This window comes from Xyrauchen texanus, chromosome 39 (assembly GCF_025860055.1).
Source record: "Xyrauchen texanus isolate HMW12.3.18 chromosome 39, RBS_HiC_50CHRs, whole genome shotgun sequence".
NCBI classification, from domain to species: Eukaryota; Metazoa; Chordata; class Actinopteri; order Cypriniformes; family Catostomidae; genus Xyrauchen; species Xyrauchen texanus.
The window spans coordinates 31,398,475-31,424,182 of record NC_068314.1 but is presented as its reverse complement, the minus strand read 5'-3'; the positions used below and the strand labels follow the sequence as shown (position 1 = coordinate 31,424,182).

The 25,708-nt window shown below is 40.9% G+C and overlaps 1 protein-coding gene across 4 annotated transcripts in view; it reads left to right on the top strand.

The window, feature by feature from the left end:
- The window catches only part of LOC127632639 (kazrin-like), a 204,993-nt gene that overhangs the window by 165,720 nt on the left and 13,565 nt on the right, over positions 1 to 25,708 (top strand). For all 4 annotated transcript variants that reach the window (XR_007969126.1, XM_052111343.1, XM_052111344.1 and 1 more), the window contains exon 5: positions 17,805 to 17,996. Coding sequence is in view for 3 of the 4 variants with exons in the window: in XM_052111343.1 (XP_051967303.1) it covers positions 17,805 to 17,996 (192 nt within the window). In the remaining variant the exon portion in view is untranslated. The remainder of the gene's footprint in view (positions 1 to 17,804; positions 17,997 to 25,708) is intronic.

Genomic DNA, 25,708 nt, shown 5'->3' with positions numbered 1-25,708 from the left:
TATATGTACATACATATATATATATTATTAACAATGTTAACAAATAATAAAAAGTTACAAACAGAATAAAAAGTTAGAACTAGTCAATCACCGATTCTCGATGCACAATCCAAGTAACAATGTTGCTACCAAACATTCAAAAGCGCTCTTTAGTTTCTACTAAATTGTAACATGGCGTTCCTTTTCACTTGCCCATTTATCTAGTATTGCATCGATATATATATATATATATATATATATATATATATATACACACACACACACACACACACATAGCACAGATTTTTAAAGAGAGAGAGAGAGAGATGTGACCTTACCATGGGGTTTAACCAAAATCTAAATGTAAATATCAGCAACATTATTTTGCATTAAGTTAGCAAACACTTGCCAGTCTGTTAACATTAATATTTGCAAGCCTCCAAGTTTGCTAGCAAATCTATGCATGATTCCATGGTAAACCAGAGATATTGCATTAGTTGTTTTCCAGATTCTTGTCATTTATCGTACATGCTACATTATAGTTTTCAGTTTTCAGCTCAGCAACCTCGGTTTTGCATATTCTAAGCTAGCTAGCTACATATTCTGGCTGCTACATTCCCAGTCTTAGCAAACGCTAGCTAGTCTGTTAACATGAATATTTGCGAGCTTCCAAGCACAGACGTCACACTTTAAATCCTACCTGTTGCCTTTCACCATCCACTTATTAAGCTGCTGTCGCATCCCTTGACATGCAATCTCCTTTTCCCTCTTTCTTTTTCTGTTTTTAGCCCCCGACAGCTTTTTTGCTTTATCCATCTTTGAGTTTTAACGACAACTCACTCCTGCTGCTCACTCAGCGCTCGCGTCGCGATATTACCCTTCTGTCAAAATAAATTCTATGATGAAATCTTATGAGGGCGCCGGCGCCTACTCTAGCCTGTTAGTCCTCTAAAATTTATATAACTTTTTTATATTTAACTTATATAACTTTTATATAACTTTTATATAAATTTATAAAATTTATATAAATTAGAATTGTTTTTTGTTTATTTATTTTTTTTTACCATCGCTTTGGCGCCCCCATGGTGCGGCGCCCCTATGCGCCGCATATAGCACATACCCACTTTTTGCGCCACTGGACACGATGCTTGGAATTGAGGCCAAACAGTTCAATCTTTGTTTCATCAGACCAAAGAATCTTGTTTCTCACATTCTGAGAATTATTTAGGTGCTTTTTCAAATTCCAAGCAGGCTTTCATGTGTCTTGCACTGAGGAGAGGCTTCTATCTGGCTACGTGGCTATTTTGCCATAAAGCCCAGATCGGGGGAGAGTTCCAGTGATGGTTGTCCTTCTGCAAGTTTTTCTCATCTCCACACATGATCTCTGGAGCTCAACCAGAGTGACCATCGGGTTCTTGGTCACCTCTCTTACCAAGGCCCTTCTCCCAAGATTTCTCAGTTTGGCTGGGCGGCCAGCTCTAAGAAGAGAACTGGTTGTTCCAAACATCTTCCATTTAAGAATTATGGAGGCCACTGCACTCTTGGGAACCTTCAATAAAGCTAAAATAAAATGTGTAGCCTTCCCCAGATCTGTGCCTCAACACAATCCTGTCTCTGAACTCTGCAGGCAGTTCCTTTGACCTCATGGATTGGTTTTTGTTCTGATATGCATTTTCAGCTGTGAGACCTTATATAGACAGTTGTGTGCCTTTCCAAATCATGTCCAATCAACTGAATATACAACAGGTGAACTCCAATAAAAGTGTAGAACAAAAATAAATAAAATTATTAAAAAAAAAAATGGGATGCATCTGAGCTAAATTTCAAGTGTCATAGCAAAGGGTCTGAATACTTATATCAATGTGATATTTCAGTATTTTCTTTTTAATACATTTGTAAGGTTATCAGTAATCTGGTTTTTGCTTTGTCATTATGGGGTATAGAGTGTTGATTGATGTGATTTTTTTTTAAAGCATATTAGCATAAGGTTGCATATGCTGCAGACAAAATTGGAAAAAATTCAAGGGTCTGAATACTTTCTGAATGCACTGTATGTGTCCACGCTCATATTCAACAGAAAGGTAGTCAATGGTATTTTGATAGTGTTGTGCTACCAGCACCAGCAGGGCTTGGCATAACCAGTGAGCGGCTCATTGATTTACACTGTGCCAGTGGTTATGCTCCAAATAGATGAAGATAATGAGTTTGACCCTTTGAGCCCCTCTGCCAGATGGTTCTGTCAAGCTTTGCCCATCTCTTCTACCACAAAAGTACAAACAACAAGTTCAAACTACAGCTCACAAACATGTTACATGCTGCCAAAACCTGTCGGGAGCACTCAAGCTGACAACTACTACAATATGTTGCGTTCTGTCACCTCAGCCAAGTCCTCGAAGATTTAAAGCAAGACAATATGCTCTTAAGTGTTGCTGTTATTTAACGTGCAAATGATATTTCCTGAACAAAATTGTGCAGTCTGAGACAACTGTCCAACAGGATTTTATTGCTGCCAAGCAAAATGACTGAACAGAGTGTTTTTATTCAGTATCAGAGGAAGGCATATGCTCGAGTAGGAGGTGAACAAAAAACTGCATAAAGAGTTTTGCATATTTGAAGGGTTTCATTTGAAGTCAAACACTTATTACTTGACTGTGACTGTATAAGCTAAGTTGCTTAACAGCAATTAGATTTGTAGATCATTGATGTCATTGATGTGTTAATATGGCCAGAATAATATGAAAAATAATGCACATTTACACCTACTTATTCATGCAATTATCTAAACAGCCAATCGTGTGGCAGAAGTGCAATGCATAAAATCATGCAGATACAGGTCAGGAGCTTCAGTTAATGTTCATATCAACCATAAGAATGGGGACAAATGTTGATCTCAGTGATTTCGACCATAGCATGATTGTTGGTGCCAGACGGGCAGGTTTGAGTATTTCTTTAACTGCTGATCTTCTGGGATTGTCATGCACAACAGTCTCTAGGGTTTACTCAGTATGGTGCCAATAACGAAAACACCCAACGAGCGGTAGTTCTGTGGATGAAAATGCCTCGTTGATGAGAGAGGTCAACGGAGAATGGCCAAACTGGTTCGAGCTGACAGAAAGACTACAGTAACTCAGATAACCACTCTGTACAATTGTAGAGAGCAGAATAGCATCTCATGTCAAACCTTGATGAATTGGCTACAACAGTAGAAGACCACTTCAGTGTAATATTAACCTGAATGACTGATAGGAGTGTTGTTTTAGGAAGAAAGAAGAATGTTGATTCAAGAACATATCACATTTAGCATTATGGTTACAGCATAATGTTGGGCATTGCATTGTGATACTTTTTAGAATGTGTGTATTTATGTGTGTGCGTTTTTTGGGCAGGCACTCCATTTGCATGGCCTAATCTGTCCTTAATGAAACTGTGAATCAATTACTGTTATCTCCAGTTGGCATGGGCAGGCTGAACTTGCTTGCCGTTTAAATGCAGAGTAATTAATTCAGCACATCTGTTACCCTCAGATATCCACACACGGAGGACCAGTAATACACACACTTTCTCTGGCTTTTGCCATCATTAATACAAATGTTAATATGATTCTGCAAAGATTTCACACATTACACATTTTCTTGAACCTTCTCTTCATCTCAAAAGTGTGTCACACACAAGTAATCCACATTTTCTCAACCAAAGACACACCATTGCTGCCCCCAAACTCTGCATAGTGTGAGACTTGTAATGCGTTTTCATGGCTGTATTTTGGCGCTGGCTCAAACAGCTCTATCATAGTAGAGCAGCCTACACACCTCCCTACTTTTGTCACAGCACTGATTTGGAAATGTAATTTCATGTGGGTGCTATTTTCGGTGTAAACTCTTGTGTAGGTCATATATGCTGAGGTAGATTTTATTCTGCTATATGGGGCAGCATATTTGGGTCATGCTGTAGTTCTACTACTGTATGTGGAGTGTTCAAACATGTAATCTGGATGAATAAAACTGCCTTAAAATTATGCATTTCACATGATGTATTAGTAAATGGCTAATTTAGCATATTTGGCAGTTGTTGCAGGTAATCAAGTGCTTCCAAATCAACCAGATATTTAGTGTGTCCGACAAGCTGCTCCTCTGAAATAGTGTTTGCAGTTATGGCTCGGCTGTCTGTGTATGCAATTACAGTACATTTACACTCATTTAACAGACACAACAGCAAGATCAGTTCATGCTAAAAAGACAATAACATGAAACAAAACGTAGTACAAAGATTCAGAATTGCTAAGAAAAGCTAGTTCAGAGATGAAGGTGAGACACAAGACAAAAGAAAGAAGCAGAGAAGTGCATTAACATCAAGGGGAACACTTTACAATAATGTTGCATTAGTTAACATTAGTTAATGCATTAAGTATCATGAACAAACGATGAACAATATATTTACAGCACTTATTCATCTCGGAACTCCAACAAACTAAAATTGAGAAGCTCATTCTCACTGTTGTCATTTGGAAGAACAAGCTGTGCAGGATCTTTGCCCTTTAAATTGTGTTTTTTTTTTATGCATAAATGCATAAAACACTTCCAAATAAAAGAAAAAAAATCAATTTTATAACTGATGCCATTATCTATAATAAAATAGGAAAAATGCCTGAATGCAGTCCCATTGCAATACAGGGTAGCCATGTGGCAACATAGCAATTTTTCCATTGTGGTTAGTATTGCCATATGGGAATATTCATATTTCTTGATTTTCTGTCAAACTATTTTCAATAAAGTTGACTAAAGGTTAACTACGACGTCTAAGTAACTTATCAAATTTTCAGCAAACAATCATGATGTAGAAAAACATTTAAAAATGTGTTTAATGGAACAATTAGTGGAGCACTTCAACAGGAAAAGCTTGTCTTGAAGACAAAATCAAATGTCATGTGGTTTAAAAATAGCATCTTATTGGTTAATTTAAAGTCTGCTTTTTTATTTACAACAATGCATTTTTTTTTTTCTGAAAAGTGAGAAAGTGAATGAAAATAAATTGTTGCCATGTGGCTACACCGTACCATACAGGGTTAATGGTTGTGTAGCTGGTGGACCGATCTTGTTTTGTTTTTTGAATGACAGTGTGTCCAATCACAATATGCAGAACTGATCTTTAATTATTGTTTTATTTCTGCTTTTTTGAAACAATAAATTAATTATCATTATACTGCAACAATAAAAAAATCTAAAAACATAAAATGCATTATAAATATACAAAATAATAATATAGCTAAAAATGCTAAGAATCAAGCATTTCTGCAGGATATCTTACTTGTGCATTATTGGCTGTTCGCAATGGAAGAAAGGTGCAATGTGTTGTTCCTGGCAGGATGCTCAGCCTTACAGGCTCCATAAGGTTAGGATTAGGGTGGGGGCAGGCCAGGGCTTCTGATGCCTGCCAGGAACAAACCGTGGCCCCTTTGTTCAAGGGGCCATAAAAATCATGTTACACTCCTTAAATCGAATTATTAATTCAAACAACATTAAAATATTAATGTTAAAGTGTACCTGGCTAAAGTGTATGACTTTATTTGTCACGCAAAACTGAAAAGATGTCAAATTACTGTAGGCCGTGCAACTTGGCGTTATAAATGCGTCATATTCCAAGTCTTCTGAGTGCTTACTGAGTGCTGAGTACTTACAGGTTTTGGTGAAAAACAACCAGAAATTTAAGTCATTGTTCAGTCAAATGTTGATGTCTGTTGCATGTTCATGAACGCTACGAGAAGCTTATAAACAGCGAACATCAAGATTGGGTGTTTAAATTATGACAGAACTTTCATTTTTGAACTATTTCTTTAATGGTTAAGAAGCCTGATGGGCACACCAGCAACTAAAATATAACTGATAATCTATTCTGGTCTTCTCAGCAGAGCTGATGCTTAGAAACTATATAATGTGAAATGTTAACTTTTCATTTTAACATGCAGAACAGCACTTTGATTGACATGAGGTCAGGAAGCCAGTGCAGATGGATTCGCTGGTATCAAAGCAGTAGTATCTCTCTCTCAACCTCGGCTCTCCTCTCAAGCCATGAGTGAGGGTCGTGATTTGTGCTTCTGTAATTTGGTTCTCAGCCTAAGAGGCATTAGCAGCGTGATCCATCAGATGATGAGTGGCCCTTATCATGCAGGCGCCAACCTCTGTGGTCTCCTGCTGCAACCCACGAAATCGAGTTATTTGCCTGTGAATTATATCCCTAATCAAAAGAGTCGGATGGCTCACTGGGCAGTCAGTTATTGGCCTGCAGAGATGTACATACGCCAACAGCTGCCCTTCTTAAAGAATGTGCATGTGATCTATTGAACAGTAGCAGTAAAGATTGTGAATCTCACAGAGCAGGGAAAGTTTTAGAGAATTAACGTGTAAAAAATTCAACATTATTACTGTTCTGAAATCATAAGGTTAATCATGATTGTTTTATTCTAGTTGTAATTCTTAGTTTTAACAGTAAGTAGTATTTCTTGCAACATATACTCACCAGCCACTTCATATGTACAGGTATACCTGTACATCTATTATTCATGTGATTATCTAATCAAATAAAGTCATTCATAGAGGGTCAGGAGCTTCAGTGAAAGTTCACATCAACCATCAGAATGGGGAAAAATGTGATATCGGTTATTTAGACCGTGACATGATTGTTGGTGCCAGACGGGCTGGTTTGATTATTTCTGTAACTGCTGATCTTCTGGGATTTTCACGCACAACCGTCTCTTGAGTGTAAAGAGAATGGTGTAACAAATGTAACGCCCCCTTCCTGTCACTGGGAATTGTTATGGGTGATGCCCAAGTTCTTTAATATGATGGGTTTAGTTTAATTTGTGCTGTTATCTATTTTACTTCAAATCAAAGGGAAAAGTAAGTGTAATTCACCACAAACAAGGAATTAACTCCAACTTAAATTGAATTAATTAAAATGAATTATCTGTCAATATTGTGCAAACAAACAAACAAAAAAAATATTTGGCACTGTGTTATTCTTTTTCCTTTCACATGGCTTTCACATGTACATTAACAATCAATAAAATCAAGGAAACAAATAAAGGTTTTCAAAATAATAGAATAACCTCCTAAGCCGGCAAATACGTTTAATACCCCTTAGTTTCTGCTGCAGGCCTGTTCCGCTGCTTGGGTTCGTAGAGGCCAAAACACACGGCCGCTTCACTCAATTGAGCCACAAATAAAATAAAAACAAACCAAGTACCTTTGCTGAAGATTTGAATCTATTAAATCACGATCGGTCACGGTCCGTCAGGCTCCATACCGGAATCTATCTCACCATCGCGATACGCACTCAACAGCCGTCAGCAGTGCGTTATTCATCCAGCAGCTCGGACGCTTACCAACCCGGGATCTCGCTCCGTTCAGCAATGCACGGGACTCCAGTCATCAAACTCTCCCGAAATAACATCTGTCGTCGTTCTTCTTCACAACGAACGCGATCATAGACAGTTCACTCAGAATGTACTGGCTCGCCGCCAGTGGTTCATCCGTGCACGTCTGTGACGCACTTTAAAAAACTCGAACTTCGCTGTCACGCTTAGCCAGCAGTAACTCAGTTCAAAGTCCACTCTAATATCCTTGAGATGAACTATAATGCATACATTTTTATACACAGTTCACACTTTCCAGAGAGTTGTCTCGCCGACATCTTCCTCCCTATATCTCGCACATTCTCTTCCTCTCCTCCCGGTTCTCGTCCCGCCCCTCCTTCATATCCTCACACATGATAGGTTATTCTTCACAAAGTACCCAATCACATTATAAAGAAAGAAAAATAACAGGCCCTTACAGTTAGGTTATTTCTAAACACATTTTTCCACAGTACATTTTAACCTAACATTATACATTTTTGTATACAACTTTGTAGAAAACTATTTAGATTTTAAACCTCTAACAGATTTCCACCTGGGCTACACAAACAAAAAAAATCCAGCGTATGGCAGTTCTGTGGGCAAAAACGGCTTGTTAATGACAGAGGTCAGAGGAGAATGGCCAGACTGGTCCAAGCTGACAGGAAGGCGACAGTAACCCAAATAACCACACAGTCACAACAGTTCTGTACAGAAAAGCATTTCTGAACATACAACATGTCGAACATTAAGGCGAATGGTTTACAGCAGCAGAAGACCCCTCCGGGTACCACTACTGTCAGCTAAGAACATGAAACTGAGGCTGCAGTTGGCACAGACTCACCATAACTGGACAGTAGACGATTGGAAAAACAGCACCTGGTCTGACAAATCTAGATTTCTGCTAATGTACACACACATGGTTGGCCCACTGCAGCCTTGGTTGACAGAAGTTGAACCCAACATGGTCTTCTGATGTTGTAGCCCTTCCGCTTCAAGGTTCGACATGTTGTGCATTCTGAGATGCTATTCTGCTCACTACAATTGTACAGAGTGGTTATCTGAGTTACCATAGCCTTTCTGTCAGCTCAAACCAGTCTGGCTATTCTCCATTGACCTCTCTCATCAACAAAGTGTTTTCGTCCACAGAATTGCTGCTCACTGTTTTTTTTGTTGTTATTTTTTTGCTTGTTTTAGCACCATTGTCTATTCACTCTAGAGACCCTTACGTGTGAAAATCCCAGGAGATCAGCAATTACAGAAATACTCAAACTAGCCCATCTGGCACCAACAATCATGTATGTATGTTGAAATGTACAGTATATTTGGAAGCGAGTGCTGAATTTTGTGATTTTCAAAACCTTTCCTCTTACAAATGCAAAAACTGTTACTGCCAGCAATGTGTCTCGACTGACCGCTTGTGATCAGATCAATAGGCGTTTTTTTAATACAGGGCCTTTGAGAACAAAAGCTGCAAAGCAGACGGAATGGACGGGGGGCATTTAAAAACCTGTAACATCTACAGATTTCCCCCATGTTTGAAAAGCATTGTCATATCTTTAGAAAGATTCACAGGAAATGCAATACAAACCTCCCTGAGGAGCGCTTGTCAGATATGCGTGGGACGTGTACCGCACCGCTTCTGTATTTGATTTGAGCCTGTGCTCCAAAGTACGTTATGAAAAATTCCTTGGCATTTAGAAACTTATGAAAAATACTGGATGGGGTGGAATCAGAATAATTCACTTTAATGATATTCTGTTTTGTGTTTTATCGGTTCACCTTCTCTGAGTCATGCACACTTTGTGTTCGTTTGAAATCTCTACAGCATGATTCTCGCTCGTGTAAATCGATGTTTAAAACCCACTGTAGTTCACCATTAATTCCCCGCCATGACTTTTGGCTGGCTGTTTAGATGAAAAGCCTTGTAGTCTCCCAAATATTTGCTCCCAAAATATACTTCCTGGTTTAACATCAGGGTTTAGAGCTCCATAGACAGCCATATTAGAGCCAGCATCAAAATTAGATGGGAAGGCATTATGGAAAAATGCCACTCAGATGCTGTGCCCATGTCTTGGGGAAATATTACATTTTTTATTAATAGATTATTTTGACTTGCATGGAAGATTTGACTTGCAGTCACAGTAAATCCTTGTTTGATTCATGTTTAATCTATAGTATTAAAAGGTTTCAGTTTGAATTAGTACAATGTCAATATTACACTAATACACACACTCTTCGACACTGGGAAAGCATGGATCTTTTTTTATTTATTCAAAATACATAGCTTGATAATGGCACTTTAACATCTGGAACACTGCATAAATTCAGCCATCCCTTGACTTGAGGTTCACACATCCTCCGTGAGCGAGGTTTGAGCGGTGTGTTTTCATTTCGGCACCCATGTTAACAGATGTCACAGTTTACACTGCAAGCGTGAGTCGTGAGGTGACGCGTCCCAGACACGGCAGTGAGCGGATGGTTTTGGCGTTGAGGCTATTTTTGCCACACGGCTCACGCTGAGCTCAATGGCTCTAGGTGCAGCGCAACACTAAAATAATAAGGAGATTATTGAAAAAACAAAAGCAAATCAAAATGATTCAAACCAAACCTATAGTGCACTACAATTTATATGTCTGCATGCACGTAAACTCAATAAAACAACTTAATAAAGGTGAACGTCCAACGCGACCGCCTCGCTCACGTGCCGCTCACACCATGCTCACGTTGGATGTGTGAACCCGGTGTGAGATTTGGAAAGTAGACCAGAGCCCGGAGACACCTGAAACCTCTGTTAGGGCCTTGTGACCTCAGAACTTTTGTAAAACAACATAGATGATTTGTTAACAAATAAGGTTGTTTGAGATTGTAAAAATTTGAAATATTTAAAACAAAGAATTTTTTGAAAACACATGTATGTCGAAATATATCGAAATAATGTCAAAATATCTGATATTTAAAAAAAACGTAATGGCTAACTGCATGTTGGTTACACCAGGGCTGGACTGGTAATCAGGCATACCTGGCATTTTCCCGGTGGGCCAACGCACTTTGGGGCTGATCAGGGGCGGACTGGACATCAGAAGAATAAACTGAGTGGGCCGGTTTTAATAACTGGGACAGCAAACACACTTTTGGGCTAGTTGCTATGTAAAATCCCAGGGCGATTTCTCTTCCCAGTCCACTAAATATCGGGTAACACCTGACTTTGATTTTTGGACCAAATCTTTTAGAATATTTTAAAATTAAATTAATTCTCTGCTTAATTTTTTTTTTAAAGAAATAATGAAAAAACTGTTATTCACAACAACATTTCTTTATTTATTTACTTCTTTTTACTATTTGCTACTTTACTGTATACTGTCTCTGGACGGTTACACCATCAAAATTACTTTTAATTCAGAAACTGAAAACATCTTCATCAGAGTAGAGGTGTATTCAAGTAATTATGTACTGCTATTTTTTAAATGTATTTTTGAATAACTTAGTAGGGCCAGAAAACAAAATGAGCATCACATACATGACCCAGATACTGTTTGTTTTAGTGCTGCTTTTTGGGAAGGGAACCAACTCAATACACTGATTTCTCCAACACAGAAAAATGCCCAGGATTTTGGGTTAAATGTAACTGTTAATGATGACTCCCCTTTATTGAAGTTTATATATTAAAGAGTCTCTGAGAGGCAATTATAAATTAGAATTTGTCAACAGATCAGCTAAAACATGGAATCGGGATTTGAGCACTTTACAATATGGTTAATCACAGAACCGCGGAACTGCAAGGCAAATACTGCCACAGTGAGTCAGATTAAGGACATTATATGCAGAAGACAATATTGCTATATATAAGTTATACAGCTGCTCATTGTCATCTTTATATATGGCAACAGACAGCAGCCCCAATGTGACTTACAGTAGATTTTACTAGCCTATTAAATTAAATGATTATTCATGTTTTTTTGAATGTGTGAGGATGAAAGTTAAACACATTTTCTTATTGACCTACCTGATTCAAGTTTGAATAACAGGCTTAAATGTTAGAGAACCTTTTACAAATGCAAAGTTTAATAATGAAAAAATAAAGCATTTTATACCTTTGTATACTGTTGAATCCACACACTGAACCATTTACACAGTGCATTTTAGGGAATTAGAGACCTGATTGCTTTTAATATATCAACCTCGGTTCTCACAGCATAAAGACAACGGGCCCAGAGACACTCACTCCTTTCATGCGGTTCAGATCAGATTTGTCAGCTTCTTCAAATAGTGATCGTATTTCAACTTGTTGGTTATGACTAAAGCGGTATAATTAAAAGGTTGGCATGTGGAGGAAGGATAATACTACGGAATATTTACGGACGATAATTACAGCTTCTTACAAAGGTTCTAATTAAAATGTTTTATAAAATGGATAGTTGCAGTCTTGGAGTTTCAGCCGTGTGAACAAAAACTACTGTGACAGCTATGACCTGAAACACTTGTTCAGCTTGCTACTTTGCATAATACTGTCATCCATAGAGGCTATTACTCTTAATTTACATGTTAGGCTCTAAATCTTCTACCATTAGAATGGGGCTTAATTAATTTGCTTAAAATGTTTCACAAACAACAATTTGTGCTTTTACATTTTTTTTTATGTAGTAAAAGCATTTTTATTAAAGCAATAAGAACGGCCACTGTGCATCTTGCCTAATGCCCTTTAGCCATGAATATATTCACAATATAGCACAACCAAGGAATTATGAAATGCATGCATGTTTGTTTTGAATGTGATCTGCCTGTTTTTTTAATAGTTTTATATATATATATATATATATATATACAGTATATACACAATGTCTTTTAATGCATTTTTTTTTTTATATACAGTGGCGGCTGTGGCTCAGTTGGTAGAGCGGGTTGGCCACTAATCGCAGTGTTGGTGGTTTGAATCCCGGCCCACACGACTCCACATGCTGAAGTGTCCTTGGGCAAGACACTGAACCCCAAGTTGCTCCCAATGGCAGGCTAGCACCTTACATTGCAGCTCTGCTGCCATTGGTGTGTGAATGGGTGAATGAGATGCAGTGTAAAGCGCTTTGAATACTGTTAAGGCTTAAAAAGGTGCTATATAAGTGCAGACCATATACCATATATATTTTAATGCTTTTTAATGTGACATGGTTTAGGTGGGATTATTGGTCTATTATTTATTGTTTTTTTTATTTATATATTGATTTGAATGTGTATGCACCATGAGTCCAAGACAAATTTCCCTTCTGAGACCATAAAGTGTTTGGTGTTTCCATACAAATGAACAAAAAATGATGTTGTAATAATACCAGATTACAGGAATACCAAATATTTTTGACAAGCGATTGCTGATGATCTACTTTTGATGAAGTACTCCACATAATCGTTATATGACAAAGTTTACTTTATAGTGTATATTGTAATACAGTATGTTGTAGACGACTCTAGTGCATATTTAGTTTCTTTTATTTGTGTGAGCTGTTGGGAGCACAGACATTTCAATATAATCACCAATGGTGTATTTTGTACTTGTTTATTGTTAAAAATCTAACATTATGCCCCAAATCTTCATATTTTGGGGGTGATTTTAGCTGCGCAATAAACTCTACGTTTATTTTATTTGCCTCTAAGTCCGTGCCCGTTACAGTAAGGAAAGACTAAGAACATCTAACACATTCAATAAATCAATTTAAAAAAACATTGGCCGAATAATCCAGACTGATCTCACAGTGAGATTGGAAAGAGTAGGTCGACTTTCTTTAGCTAACATCGGTCTATACTTACCTAAATTCATAACACAGCCCCCATGGCCAATGCGGCATGTGTTGTTTGGTGTATGCGCACGTGTGAGCTCCATTTTCTGGGTATACTGTCTGTGTAGGGACGCCAAAAACAAGACGTGTAGCGAGTTATTTTCAGCTGTAAAGGCATTAATTCATTGAAGAGAAATGCCTGTTTTATAAAGTCTACCACCCAACCCAAAACTATGTCTAACCCTAACCATTAGTGGGGCGAAAATGTAATGTTAGAGGTGAAAATGCAACGTCCAAATTGTGCTCGTCACAGATTATGCGATCGTGATTACTCCCTGGTTTCGACACGGGATCCGAACCCTGGTCTCCCCTTCTGCTAACACGACACGCATTTGGGTGCTCCACAGGAGTAATGCAATCGAACTTGAACCAATGCAAACATTTCTGATTGGAGATGATGGTGGTCTGTGAATTGGCATAATGCCACCAATTCGAGTGTACTGGAACAATCTGAAACAACATGCCAACCTCCCATGTGATTATGTTGATTAATCAATTATCAGCTTTTTCCACCGCATTAGCTATCAGTATTGGCAAAATCCAATATCAGTCAACCAATACTTTGCACTCCATGTAATTTTACGATTCATAGCCTCTGCATTCCCTGACGATGATTTTGGCTCAGGCTAAGCAAACTGCTACATTTCTCATACAAATCCTAGTTGTAAGCCAAAGATTGGTCCATGCGCAGGGGCTCAAAGCAGTACAACATCTGGTCCCATTGCCCTAAATAAGTCTCCTCTGAGTTAAACAAATGAATAAGCGGCTTTGGGCTTGAATGCGACAGCGTGAAAGATGGCACTTTCCAGGAAAAAGGAGCTTCCTGTGCCATGTGCAATCCCTGGTTGCTTGCCTCTGCCTGGAAGTGGGCACAGACATTGACCAATGGTCTGTCCCTCTCTCTGTCTTATCAGTCACGCTGCAGACTCTCACCTAGTCAACGGCGAGCTAAAGAAATGCCTCAAGCACCTGGTGCTATCTCGACCCGTGCGTCCGGCCCCCTACTGTCTCACATGTGCACCATGGCTTAAGAGCGGGATCACTTTCAAACATATCAAGCTGCAACATTAGCAGGTTGAACTGTTTAATTGTCAGATTTATCTAGAAGTAATCTCAACGAGTGATATCATGTCACGTTAAAGTGGAGGTGAGGTGCAGAGCACGCTGGTTTTTGGGGAGTATACAAACAGTTTTGAAACTGGACAGAGACACTAATATTTAAGGATGTGATGGCAACGTCTGTATCATTTGGAAAAGTGTTTTGCATGATTTAACAGATTTTTTTGCTGTTTTGAAATGTTATTTAAATGTAATCTTGACCAAAGTTTGTGAAGATTTCTGTTTCCCCATTCAAGTAGGCCTCATATTTCCTGTGACTTCTCATATAACAGCTGTTTAGTATTTTGTTGTGCAAGAAGTAACTTTTCAACTAGTGCAAATGTACTGTAATTACTGATTTCAAAAATGTTAACTTTCAATGGGAGTAATTCTATTCATTATATTAAGAATGAGCTTTTTCTTTCAATTTGATCTATACCGTTCATTTAGATCCTGCACATGAATAAATGCCGAAACGGCTTGCGTTACAGCCTCTGGTCCCCCTGTTGACCACAACTTTTTAAATTGATAGTTTGCCCAAAAATGACAATCCTGTCATTATTTACTCAACCACCCTCATGTTGTTCCAAACCGGTACGATTTTCTTTCTAAGAATGGAACACAGGAGATGTTAGGCAGAGTGTTAGCCCTAGTCACCATTTACTTTTATTATATGGAAAATAGTGCAAGTTAATGGTGACTGAGGCTAACATTCTGCCTAACATTTCATTTGGTGTTCCATTAAAGAAAGAAAGTAATAGAGGTTCACAACAACATGAGGGTGTGTAAATAATGACAGAATTTTCATTTTTTGGTGTGTGTGTGTGTGTGTGTGTGTGTGTGTGTGTGTGTGATGTTGTGTAATATATTTTTTTTTATTACACAGAAGTGTTCAGAGTTTAAAAGCTGATGGAAGTGAGGGTTCAAACGCACCTGATGTGTTGCCGTTAGCTTTAGCATGTTAGCCAACCTCAGTTTAATACTTTTATCTCAAACAACGTACATATTCACACAGCTTGGGGTGATGGTAAAGCATTCAACTCTCGTTATTTACAACTGTTTTGTCAGACCAGCAGCACACTTTGCCCCTTCCGCTATCTACGGCAAGCCACTTGTGCTGTTAGCCATGAACCAAACCAACCAGCTTCGAGGTAAATCACAACATGGTAAATGGTCTGCACTTATATACCTTATATGCCTTTTTAACCTTAGCGGTATTCAAAGAGCTTTACACTGCGTCTTATTCACCCATTCACACATCAATGACGGCAGAGCAGCCATGCAAGGCGCTAGCCTGCCATTGGGATCAACTTGGGGTTCAGTGTCTTGCCCAAGGACACTTCGGCATGTGGAATCGTGTGGGCCGGGAATCAAACCCTGCGATTGGTGGCCAACACGCTCTACCACCTGAGCCACAGAAAGACCTCAAGAACTTTGTTTTGAGTCAAAAATGTATTTCAAAATCAGACATAAAGACAAAGGCTGTGTAATTACCCTCTTTCATTAAGGCATAAACTACAGTCCCATAAAGAATTGCGAATTATGTCATTGAATATAAAACAAAGTACACTTCCTTTTGCTGCATTTTCAGTGTAATCATACTTCACTAACTACAAAATGCCGTAGAATAGTGCAGAAGTGTGCGGTTTGGGACGCACCTATTACCTTGCTGAAACTAAGCTTGATAGCCCTGTGCTACTGGTGTTACTGCACACATGGCGGGATGTGTTTTACAGTACTCTGATTCACTTACAGTACAAGGCAAACTCCCTCATTAATTGTATTGATTGCTCTTGATAAGAGCTTTTCATTTATTTTATCACAGCCCAATTTATATTGGCCAGACTGCAGTTTACAATTACAATTACTATTACTTGACAAGCTCCCTCGTTTCCCTTGAAAAAGATTGATGTTGCAGCTGTCATCCAAATTACATTCAGCAAAGGCCTCCGTTTTAATTTATTCACTTACCAAGCATATCAGCAGAGAACACCTGACTGGCAGCTTGACTAATTCATGTTGCTATCCTGACTTGACTACGTTCTATGAATTTCCACCACGTTACAGGGACACAACTTTAAATACAATTTTGACAACAGTAAGTAACCACAAGAGCTTTTGAGAGTCCTTCAATCAGCTTTTATCTTGTTTATAGCGGCTCTCTGTGCGGGGTTGAGATATGGGTCGTTAATGCTTCATTCACAGCAGAATAGCTACCACTCTTTCGCTCATTTAAAGAGACTCTGGAACATACTTGTCCTCTCAGTTTTGCATCTATTGATCTACAGATATTTTGACAACTACCGCTGTTTTCCTTTAAATGGGCCTGTGTCCCGCTTTCGTTGCCGTGGTTTCACTCTAACGCTTAATGTGTCTGTTGTCAACTCCCTTGACTCTGTGAAGGAGCCTTGAAAGGCTGTGTTCTGTTTCTCTGTGATTAAAAGGGGATGAAAGACAGCAATGTCTTCGAGTAAGAAAGTAAAACAATTAGAAAAATATCTCAACAAGCATTCATTGTCTTTTGTAATTATGCCATTTCTTGCCAGCCTGCTGGCAACGTAGAAAGTATCATTTTGTTTATATTTATATGTTTGTGTTTGAGGGGACACCAGTGGCAGTGCCTCGCTGCAAAAATAATTCTATACTTTTTTTAGATTTTTTTAGATCTATAGATTTTTTTTTGTATTTTATTCCTGTAACAATAGAGCGCAACAGTGACCACCCACTTTTTTCAGTATTTTCCCCATTAATTTCTTCCATAGACTTTTAATAAAGTCCTTCATAAAAGAGTTGTGAGCCATGAACCAAACCAACCAGCTCCGAGGTAAATCACTACATCGCAAACTGTGTTTTGAGTTAAAAAAGTATTTCAAAATCGGACATAAATACAAAGGTACAAGGCTGTGTAATTACCCTCTTTCATGAAGGCACTAACTACAATCCCATAAAGCACTGCAAATGATGTAATTGAAAATGGTAGCTCCGAGCCATGTTTCGTTGGAAAAGGTTCTCTGATTGGTGGATATTTCTCTGATGTAGTTGTTTACCATGAATTCTGCTATCAAATGCAATTTTCCTGGACTGGTAATCTGGCATACCGGGCATTGTCCTGGTGGGCCGATGCACTTTTGGGGCGATCAGGGGCAGACTGGTGAGACCGGTTGGTCGGCCGCGAAACGGGCGAAGTAGGCCGCAATAAGCTAAAATAAGATAAGACCACCCCCCACCCTCCAACTTTTGGACAGTTGCTATGTAAAATCCCGGGCCGATTTCTCTTCCCAGTCCAGCCCTGATTTGACTTAACATATTGAGATATGTTTATTGGTGATTTCTGATCCAGCATTTTAGACAAACACTTTTTTAACCTACAATAATCATGCAATTATCTTTTTCACCTTTTTTTACAAGCAGAAAATATACGTACTTAAAATGTACTGAATGTACTGTAAGTCACTTTGATAAATGTGTCTGCTAAATGCATGTAAACTCTTTTTTTCTCTCTCCTCCTGTAGTGTTGCTGAGGGAGGAGGTGGCTCAGTTGCAAGAGGAGGTGCACCTCCTGAGGCAGATGAAGGATATGTTGAGTAAAGACCTGGAGGACTCACATGGCGGCTGCTCTGCCGACACTCTCTCCGCCGCCGAGCTCAGGGTGCAGTTGGGGGAGAAAGAGCAGGAGCTGGAGCGTGCCAAGGAGGCCTTACAAGGTCTGAACCCCAATTGGAGAGCCAATATTGCAGGATTACCAGAGAAATCCCCCCCTTGCATGCCCAACAACAATAAATATCATAGCTGGCTGAGTTTTCACAATATCATTGTTTCTGTAATGCCACTGAAAATCGTTCGTTGTCAATTGAGGTTTGTCCAAAAATCATGGTGGCTACTCATTTTTAATGTGAATAATGCAGTTGGTAAAGATGATGGTGACATGTATGCATTTTAGCTAATTATAGTTATATTTAAACAATATCACAAGAGTGCCATTTGCCAAGTCAAAAGGTGAAGGGTATTGGGTTATATTATTAACATAATGTCATATAATTTTAATACAACACTCAATTCCAGTGCTCAAATTTGTTTGGACAAGCAGCATTCTAAGGCCACAGTCCATTTTCATTGAAAACTGCTATTAGAAAGTCTCTGTTTTCTGAGGAAAACAGGCTCTCAGGCCACATCCACACTGGTCAGGCCAACGCACTGACTTCGTTACGTTTACACCTCTCAAACACTCTAGGATGGTAGGATGGTAATTTCCTCCATTGAAAATGTAGACTTTCAGAATTGCTGTCCATAACTGTATACTTAGGAAAAAGATTTGTATAGTCATGGCCTCATGCTGCCTTCAAGTGCACTTAGAAAGCTCCTACATCTGAGTTGGGTATTTGTTAATATGAAATGTCACGCATTCGAGTGGGAAACAAAATACGGAAAAAGCCAAACAAATCATATACACGAAGAAACAACGGCAAAAGCATTTTTTCTGTTGAACCAGTAGATAGGCATAAGTGAATGTAGCAGCTTCACTTTTACACAACCTTTGATTTACTAATGCATGGTTTCTAATTTTCTAAAACTATTGATTAATTTGCAGAAAGTAAACCATGAAGAGTGAGTCATTAACTTTACATTAGTTGATTATAAGCTCTGTCAACTAATATTATTGAAATACAGGACTGAAATTGAAATAATTTAGCAAAATCATTAACTTTTCATTGTTTTCCGCTATCTTTCATGCAGACACGCCCCTTCCAACGGCACAATTCGACAACTGGAATATCATCCAACTCGTAAATATGACTTAGCTTGGACATTAATGTCCTCAAAACTCATAATTACAATATAAGGACTCCACTTAAAGGCTACAATATTCTGTGTATTGTTCACGTAACGCTTTGGCTTCATTTGGAACTATTTCATTACTATTTCATCTTATCTGGCATCTGTTTATCTGGGGTGTAATGCTCTTTTAGTGTGTTTGAGAGACTTATAAACAGAGGCTGGTAAGTGTTGACAGGCACTTTGAGGAACCAGTGTTACCATGGTGTTACTCATTAAATAGTGCCATGAAGTTCCTGCAGTGCAAACTGGAGCTAGTTTTAGGAAAAGGTGTTAAATGGGTCATGACTTGAGGAATCTAATTTTCCTTGATATTTTGACATATAAGAGGTCATTGTACCATAATAACATACATTTGTTACGTTTGTGGAAGCAGGAGAATGCAGACGGGTGGTTAGGATCCAAACGCAGTTTAATATATAAGTAACAAAAGGGTAAACACAAAGAAAAGTCCACGATGGGAAAAACTAACTATCAAACAACAGCACACACAGCTAGAAGAACAAACACGAAGGGCAGGAAACAGGGGCAAAGGCATGACAAGAAACCATACACGATATCAACATTAAACAAACAATGATCAACAGTGACTAAACAAAGAACCAGGGTTTAAATACACGGACAAAATGAAGACTGAACGAGACACAGGTGAAAACAATGATGAGTGCACTATGGAGCTACAAGGGTGACAAAAAGTGAAACTAAGGAACTCAAAAAGTGACAAAAATGACAAACAAAGGGCAACAGTGAGACAAAGACAAGGTATACATAACAGAGCCCCCCCTCAAAGGATCGGATTCCAGACGATCCTAGAAAAGAAACAAATAAAAGAAGGCACCAGGAGTAGACGGGCGGACCAGGGGGGGGCACGAGAGCAAGAAGGCAGTCCAAGGGGGCACAGAGGGCAGGCAGGAAGTCCAAGGGGGCACAGAGGGCAGGCAGGAAGTCCAAGGGGGCACAAAGGGCAGACCGGCAGTCCAAGGGGGGTACAGAGGGGACTGGGTCAGGGGCCTGGGAGGTGGCCACAGGACAGGGGCCGGTTCAGGGGGCCTGGGAGCTGGCCACAGGGCAAGGATAGGTTCAGGAGGCCTGGGAGCTGGCCACAGGGCAAGGACAGGTTTGGGGGACCTCGGAGGCCGTCGAAGGACAGGGGCCGGTCCTGGAGGCCTGGGAGGCAGCCTCAGGACAGGGACAGGTCCTGGAGGCGGAGCGGAGAGGGGCTCTGGAGACGAAGCTGAGGTAGGCTCTGGAGGCTCAGGAGGCGGAGCCGTGGGATGCTCAGGAGGCAGAGCCATGGGAGGCTCCGGAGGTAGAGCCCTGGAAGGCTCGAGAGACTTGAGGGGCGGAGCCCTGGAAGGCTCGAGAGGCGGAGCCCTGGGAGGCTCGAGAGGCTTGAGGGGCGGATCCCTGGAAGGCTCGAGAGGCTTGAGGGGTGGAGCCCTGGAAGGCTCAAGAGGTGGAGCCCTGGAAGGCTCGAGAGGCTTGAGGGGCAGAGCCCTGGAAGGCTCGAGGGGCGGAGCCCTGGAAGGCTCAAGAGGCGGAGGCCTGGAAGGCTCTGGAGGTGGAGCCGAGGAAGGCTCAGGAGGCGGAGCCGAGGAAGGTGGCGCCATATGAGGCTTTAGAGTCTCTGGGAGCAGAGCCGTAACAGGTTCGGGGAGAAGAGCCGTAGGAGGCTCGGGAGGCGGAGCCCAGGAAGGCTCGAGAGACTTGAGGGGCGGAGTCCTGGAAGGCTCGAGAGGCTTGAGAGGCGGAGCCCTGGAAGGCTCGAGAGGCGGAGCCCTGGAAGGCTCGAGAGACTCGAGAGGCGGAGCCCTGGGAGACTCGAGAGACTTGAGGGGCGGAGCCCTAGAAGGCTTGAGAGGCTTGAGGGGCGGAGCCCTGGGAGGCTCGAGAGGCTTGAGGGGCGGAGCCCTGGGAGGCTTGAGAGGCTTGAGGGGCGGAGCCCTGGGAGGCTTAAGAGGCGGAGCCCTGGGAGGCTCGAGAGACTTGGGAGACGGAGCCCTGGGAGGCTCGAGAGGAGGAGCCCTGGAAGACTCGAGAGACTGGAGAGGCGGAGCCCTAGGAGGCTCGGGAGGAGCTGACTCTTGGACGGGCACGACCACTGGCACTGACTCTTGGGCGGACACAACCACTGGCACTGGCTCTTGGACGGTCATGGCTACTGGCGCTGGCTCTTGGACGGTCATGGCTACTGGCGCTGGCTCTTGGACGGTCACGGCTACTGGCCCTGGCTCTTGGACGGTCATGGCTACTGGCACTGGCTCTTGGACGGTCGAGGCTACAGGCGCTGGCTCAGGGACGGTCGGGGCTACAGGCGCTGGCTCAGGGACGGTCGAGGCTACAGGCGCTAGCTCAGGGACGGTCGAGGCTACAGGCGCTGGCTCAGGGATGGTCGAGGCTACAGGCGCTGGCTCAGGGACGGTCGAGGCTACAGGCGCTGGCTCAATGATCTCTGGGGCGACAGGCACTGGCTGATTGACCGTGGGTGACGCGGGCTCTGGCTCGTTGACCGGGGCTGACGAGGGCTCAGGCTCGCTGACCGTGGCTGACGAGGGCTCAGGCTCGCTGACCGTGGCTGACGAGGGCTCAGGCTCGCAGACCAGGGCTGACGAGGGCTCAGGCTCGCAGACCGGGGTAGGCGTGGGCTCTGGCTTGCAGACCGGGGCAGGCGTGGACCGGGAGGCGGAAGCCAGTCTTCTCTTCCTCCTCCGGGCAGACGAAGTGGGGCGTGCAGGCTTGAGGATCGCGGATGCGGGGCACACTGGCTCTGAAGCGGACGAGGTTGGCAGCGTGTAGGTCAGGACGGGTGTGGAGAGACGAACTGTGGCGGATAGGGGGAGCATCTTCGTGGGAGGAGCGTCATCCTCCAGAACGCCCACAGTGAGCGGCGGTTCGCTGACCCGCAGGGTCTCCTCCACGAAACCTAGGAGCGTCCAGCAACGACTCGCCGGCGGCAACCGCTCCCTCAGAGACTCGTTCAAATTTACCCGGAAGAATGCCACCAGGGCGTGGTTGGGGAAGTCAGAGAGGTGTGCCAGCTCCAGAAAATCCTGGACGTGGTCCTCCAAAGGGCGGTCCCCCTGCTTGAGGCAAAGGAGCCGATAATTCGCTGAATAGGCTGCTGGATCCATGTGTGGTCGATCGTTCTGTTATGTTTGTGGAAGCAGGAGAATGCAGACGGGTGGTTAGGATCCAAACGCAGTTTAATATATAAGTAACAAAAGGGTAAACACAAAGAAAAGTCCACGATGGGAAAAACTAACTATCAAACAACAGCACACACAGCTAGAAGAACAAACACGAAGGGCAGGAAACAGGGGCAAAGGCATGACAAGAAACCATACACGATATCAACATTAAACAAACAACGATCGACAGTGACTAAACAAAGAACCAGGGTTTAAATACACGGACAAAATGAAGACTGAACGAGACACAGGTGAAAACAATGATGAGTGCACTATGGAGCTACTAGGGTGACAAAAAGTGAAACTAAGGAACTCAAAAAGTGACAAAAATGACAAACAAAGGGCAACAGTGAGACAAAGACAAGGTATACATAACAACATTATATAACTTAGAGGTGCAATATGTAACAATTTTCATGTAATATTCACCAATTTGTGAACGGCTTGTAACGGAACTTAAAAAATGTGCCCTTTTCAGACTTCCTAGGTTGCCTATTAAGCCTGTAGACAGATTTTCATGGGAAGGGAGTGGGTCGCTTTTGCCGGGAAAATCCAAAAGAAGGTGACATTTATGCGCGCTCCCTTGAGCCTTGCCTCAGTGCATCTCTTCCGCTATTCAACAGCTATAACAAACTGCAACACTACGTAATGTTATCTTAGAGATTGAATGCAGCAAATGGCCGGCTCCCAGCACAACACCGACTCCTACACAAACAGAGTAAGCCTAAAAAAAACTATCTGAATCCAGTCTGGCTAAGTGGAAATGTGATCAAAACCGACCCTCAATTGGCGTTCTTCTTATTGGACAGGTAAGCTGACATAACTGCAAAGCATGTGAAATATAGTGCCAAAAGGATTGATCTGTGTAATTTTAGCTAACTTGAACTTGCCTGCTAACGCTGACAAATTGCAAGCTACCTTGCTCCATAACTTTCAGATAATTTCAGCGATCTTCTCTTTATACTAAAAGTCATGTATACAGGATAAATGTAAGCAAATACACTGGTTTCTAATTCGTAGTACAACATATGACATACAAAACATACAATAGTGCAACATAATGCAACAGTAAACTGTCTGGTATAGTTCAGTAGTATGTAACTGTATGTGTGTATAAATATGCTATGTTAGCTGATAAGTAGTTTTAGTTTAGTCTCGGAGTAATGGAGTAAAACCATTTTAATTATGTTACCTCATCTGTCAGCATGATGGGGGTGAATCATGTCCAGCCAGTACATTGCGTCATTGTTTTGGGTGATGCTCGCTTGCTTGTGTCCCTATGGAGTGTGTGCATGAGCACAGGTAGCTGGCTGCAGTTCAATTAAAGGTGTCATTAATAACAAGGTTTTCTGAATCTTACATACTGCACCATTAAATAGACCATTTTGTCTGTCAAGTGCATGAAAGGATGTTGGTGAATTACACCTCTGCAGAGTACCAAAGTTAATAGAACTGAAACTGACTGTATATAAAGCATTCCATGACATAATATTTTAGTCTCAACATATGCAAAATGCAAGGACACCTGTGGAGATTGGAATGCAGTGAGCAAAATAATAACTGATGGATATGAACTTAGAAGCTAATCGTGCATGAATACCTTTTTAAAAGAGATTTATGTTGAAAGCAGCACTCAAAATCGTTTGACACACTTTACACTAGATTTGTTACTTGACACCTGACCTGTAATATTACACCTGTAGTACCTAAACAGAAGCCAGAGAAACCTGCCAATCCAATAAACATATTCTACACATGAGAAGCTACATCAAAATGCGTTTAACGCAAACAAAACAGTATTCAGCATTTTTTTTTTTCTCACTCGCCTTTTTTGAAAAACAGATTGGGGAGAGAGCGGGTAAGGTGACAGGTGGTAGTGGAAGAGATATGTGCATGCATGCCCATTTGTCAGCGGCTCTTGTATGATAGTAGAAAAACAGGTTTGACTGCTAAATGAGAAAATCGGCGGAAAGAGGGCCATTTAAATAAGTGGTGGTACACAAAGTGAACCAAATGAATGATTTAGACTACATAATCGTTGAACGAAATGTTTTCGCAAGACATACGCAAGTGCATATTTTCCCGCCTTTAGAGAGTTCACAGAGGTACGCTAAGAGTGTTCATGTTATGCAATAGCCTATAAGTTGTCATCCGCACAAATAACAAGATTTACCAGTAGTCTACATGGAAAAGGATGTTAATGAAATATCCATTTGTTACAAGAAATTAAGCCTCATTATATCTCTCTATTAAAACACTTTAAAATGTGTTATTTATTTCACAACATACAACGTATGTCGCATTTCCTTGTGTGGGAAGTTAATAGTGGAGCATGCTTCCCCCTGGAGGCTGTTTTGAGCAGTGCACAACATATTCTTTGAAGGGATTTAGCCGAGATCATTTACTCACCTCATGTTGTTTCTAACCCGTATGACTTTCTTTCTTCTATGGAACAAAAATTTGTTCCATATGTTTGCACAATGTTATGGACTGATTGCCTCAGTCACAGTTCATTATCTTTTTAGTTTTATTTTTCCATAAAATGAAAGTGAATGGTGACCGAGGCTATCATTCTGCAAATCATCTCATTTTGCATTCCATGCAAAAACAAAAAAGAAAGGCATACGAGTATTTGAACAACATGAGAGTGAGAAAATTAAGAATTTTTACTTTTGGGCAAACTATGCCTTTTGTAGCACTCTTTTTAACTACAACATCAGGAGAGAAATGACAAAGGGGAAATCAGGGGGGGCTCAAATGCTTCCAAAAATGCCCTTGAAATTCCAATGTGGGGAAATTCCCTCGTAAAGAATTCTTCTGTATTTTATTTGTAACATCTGATATACAGTAGTTCTTAATATTCTATTATAGTCTTAGTTATACATATTATGAAATGAAATATGAGTTTATGTCGATATAATGCTAAGGTAGGTGTGTGTGTGTGTGTGTGGGGGTACATTTTAACCTAAAAATGTGCTTCAACCTAACGAAGTCTGATTCAACTGAAACATACTATTTTCCATGTCTGAAACAACCTGAATACATTAGATTACACCAACAAAAGTAATTGAATTGCTTTGAAATGGCTCCTAAATGTGACAATTGCTGGTGACCACTTTTTGCAGTTGTTTTTTTTTTTTTTTTGGACTTTGTTCACAAAAACATTGTGAACTGATTTACACAGACTATTCTAAAACACAAAAGACTTAAACATCAGTAAATCCGAGATCTAAATATGCCCAAAAAGATTGCAGAATTTAAGACTTTTAAATATTTTGAACAAAGAAGAATATCCAGTACTTTGCATATCCACAGCTCTTATCTGATGGACAAACAGACAGACAGGGATTAGCGCACAACCAGACAGTGAGTCGTTCTAGGGCACAAAGCCTGTA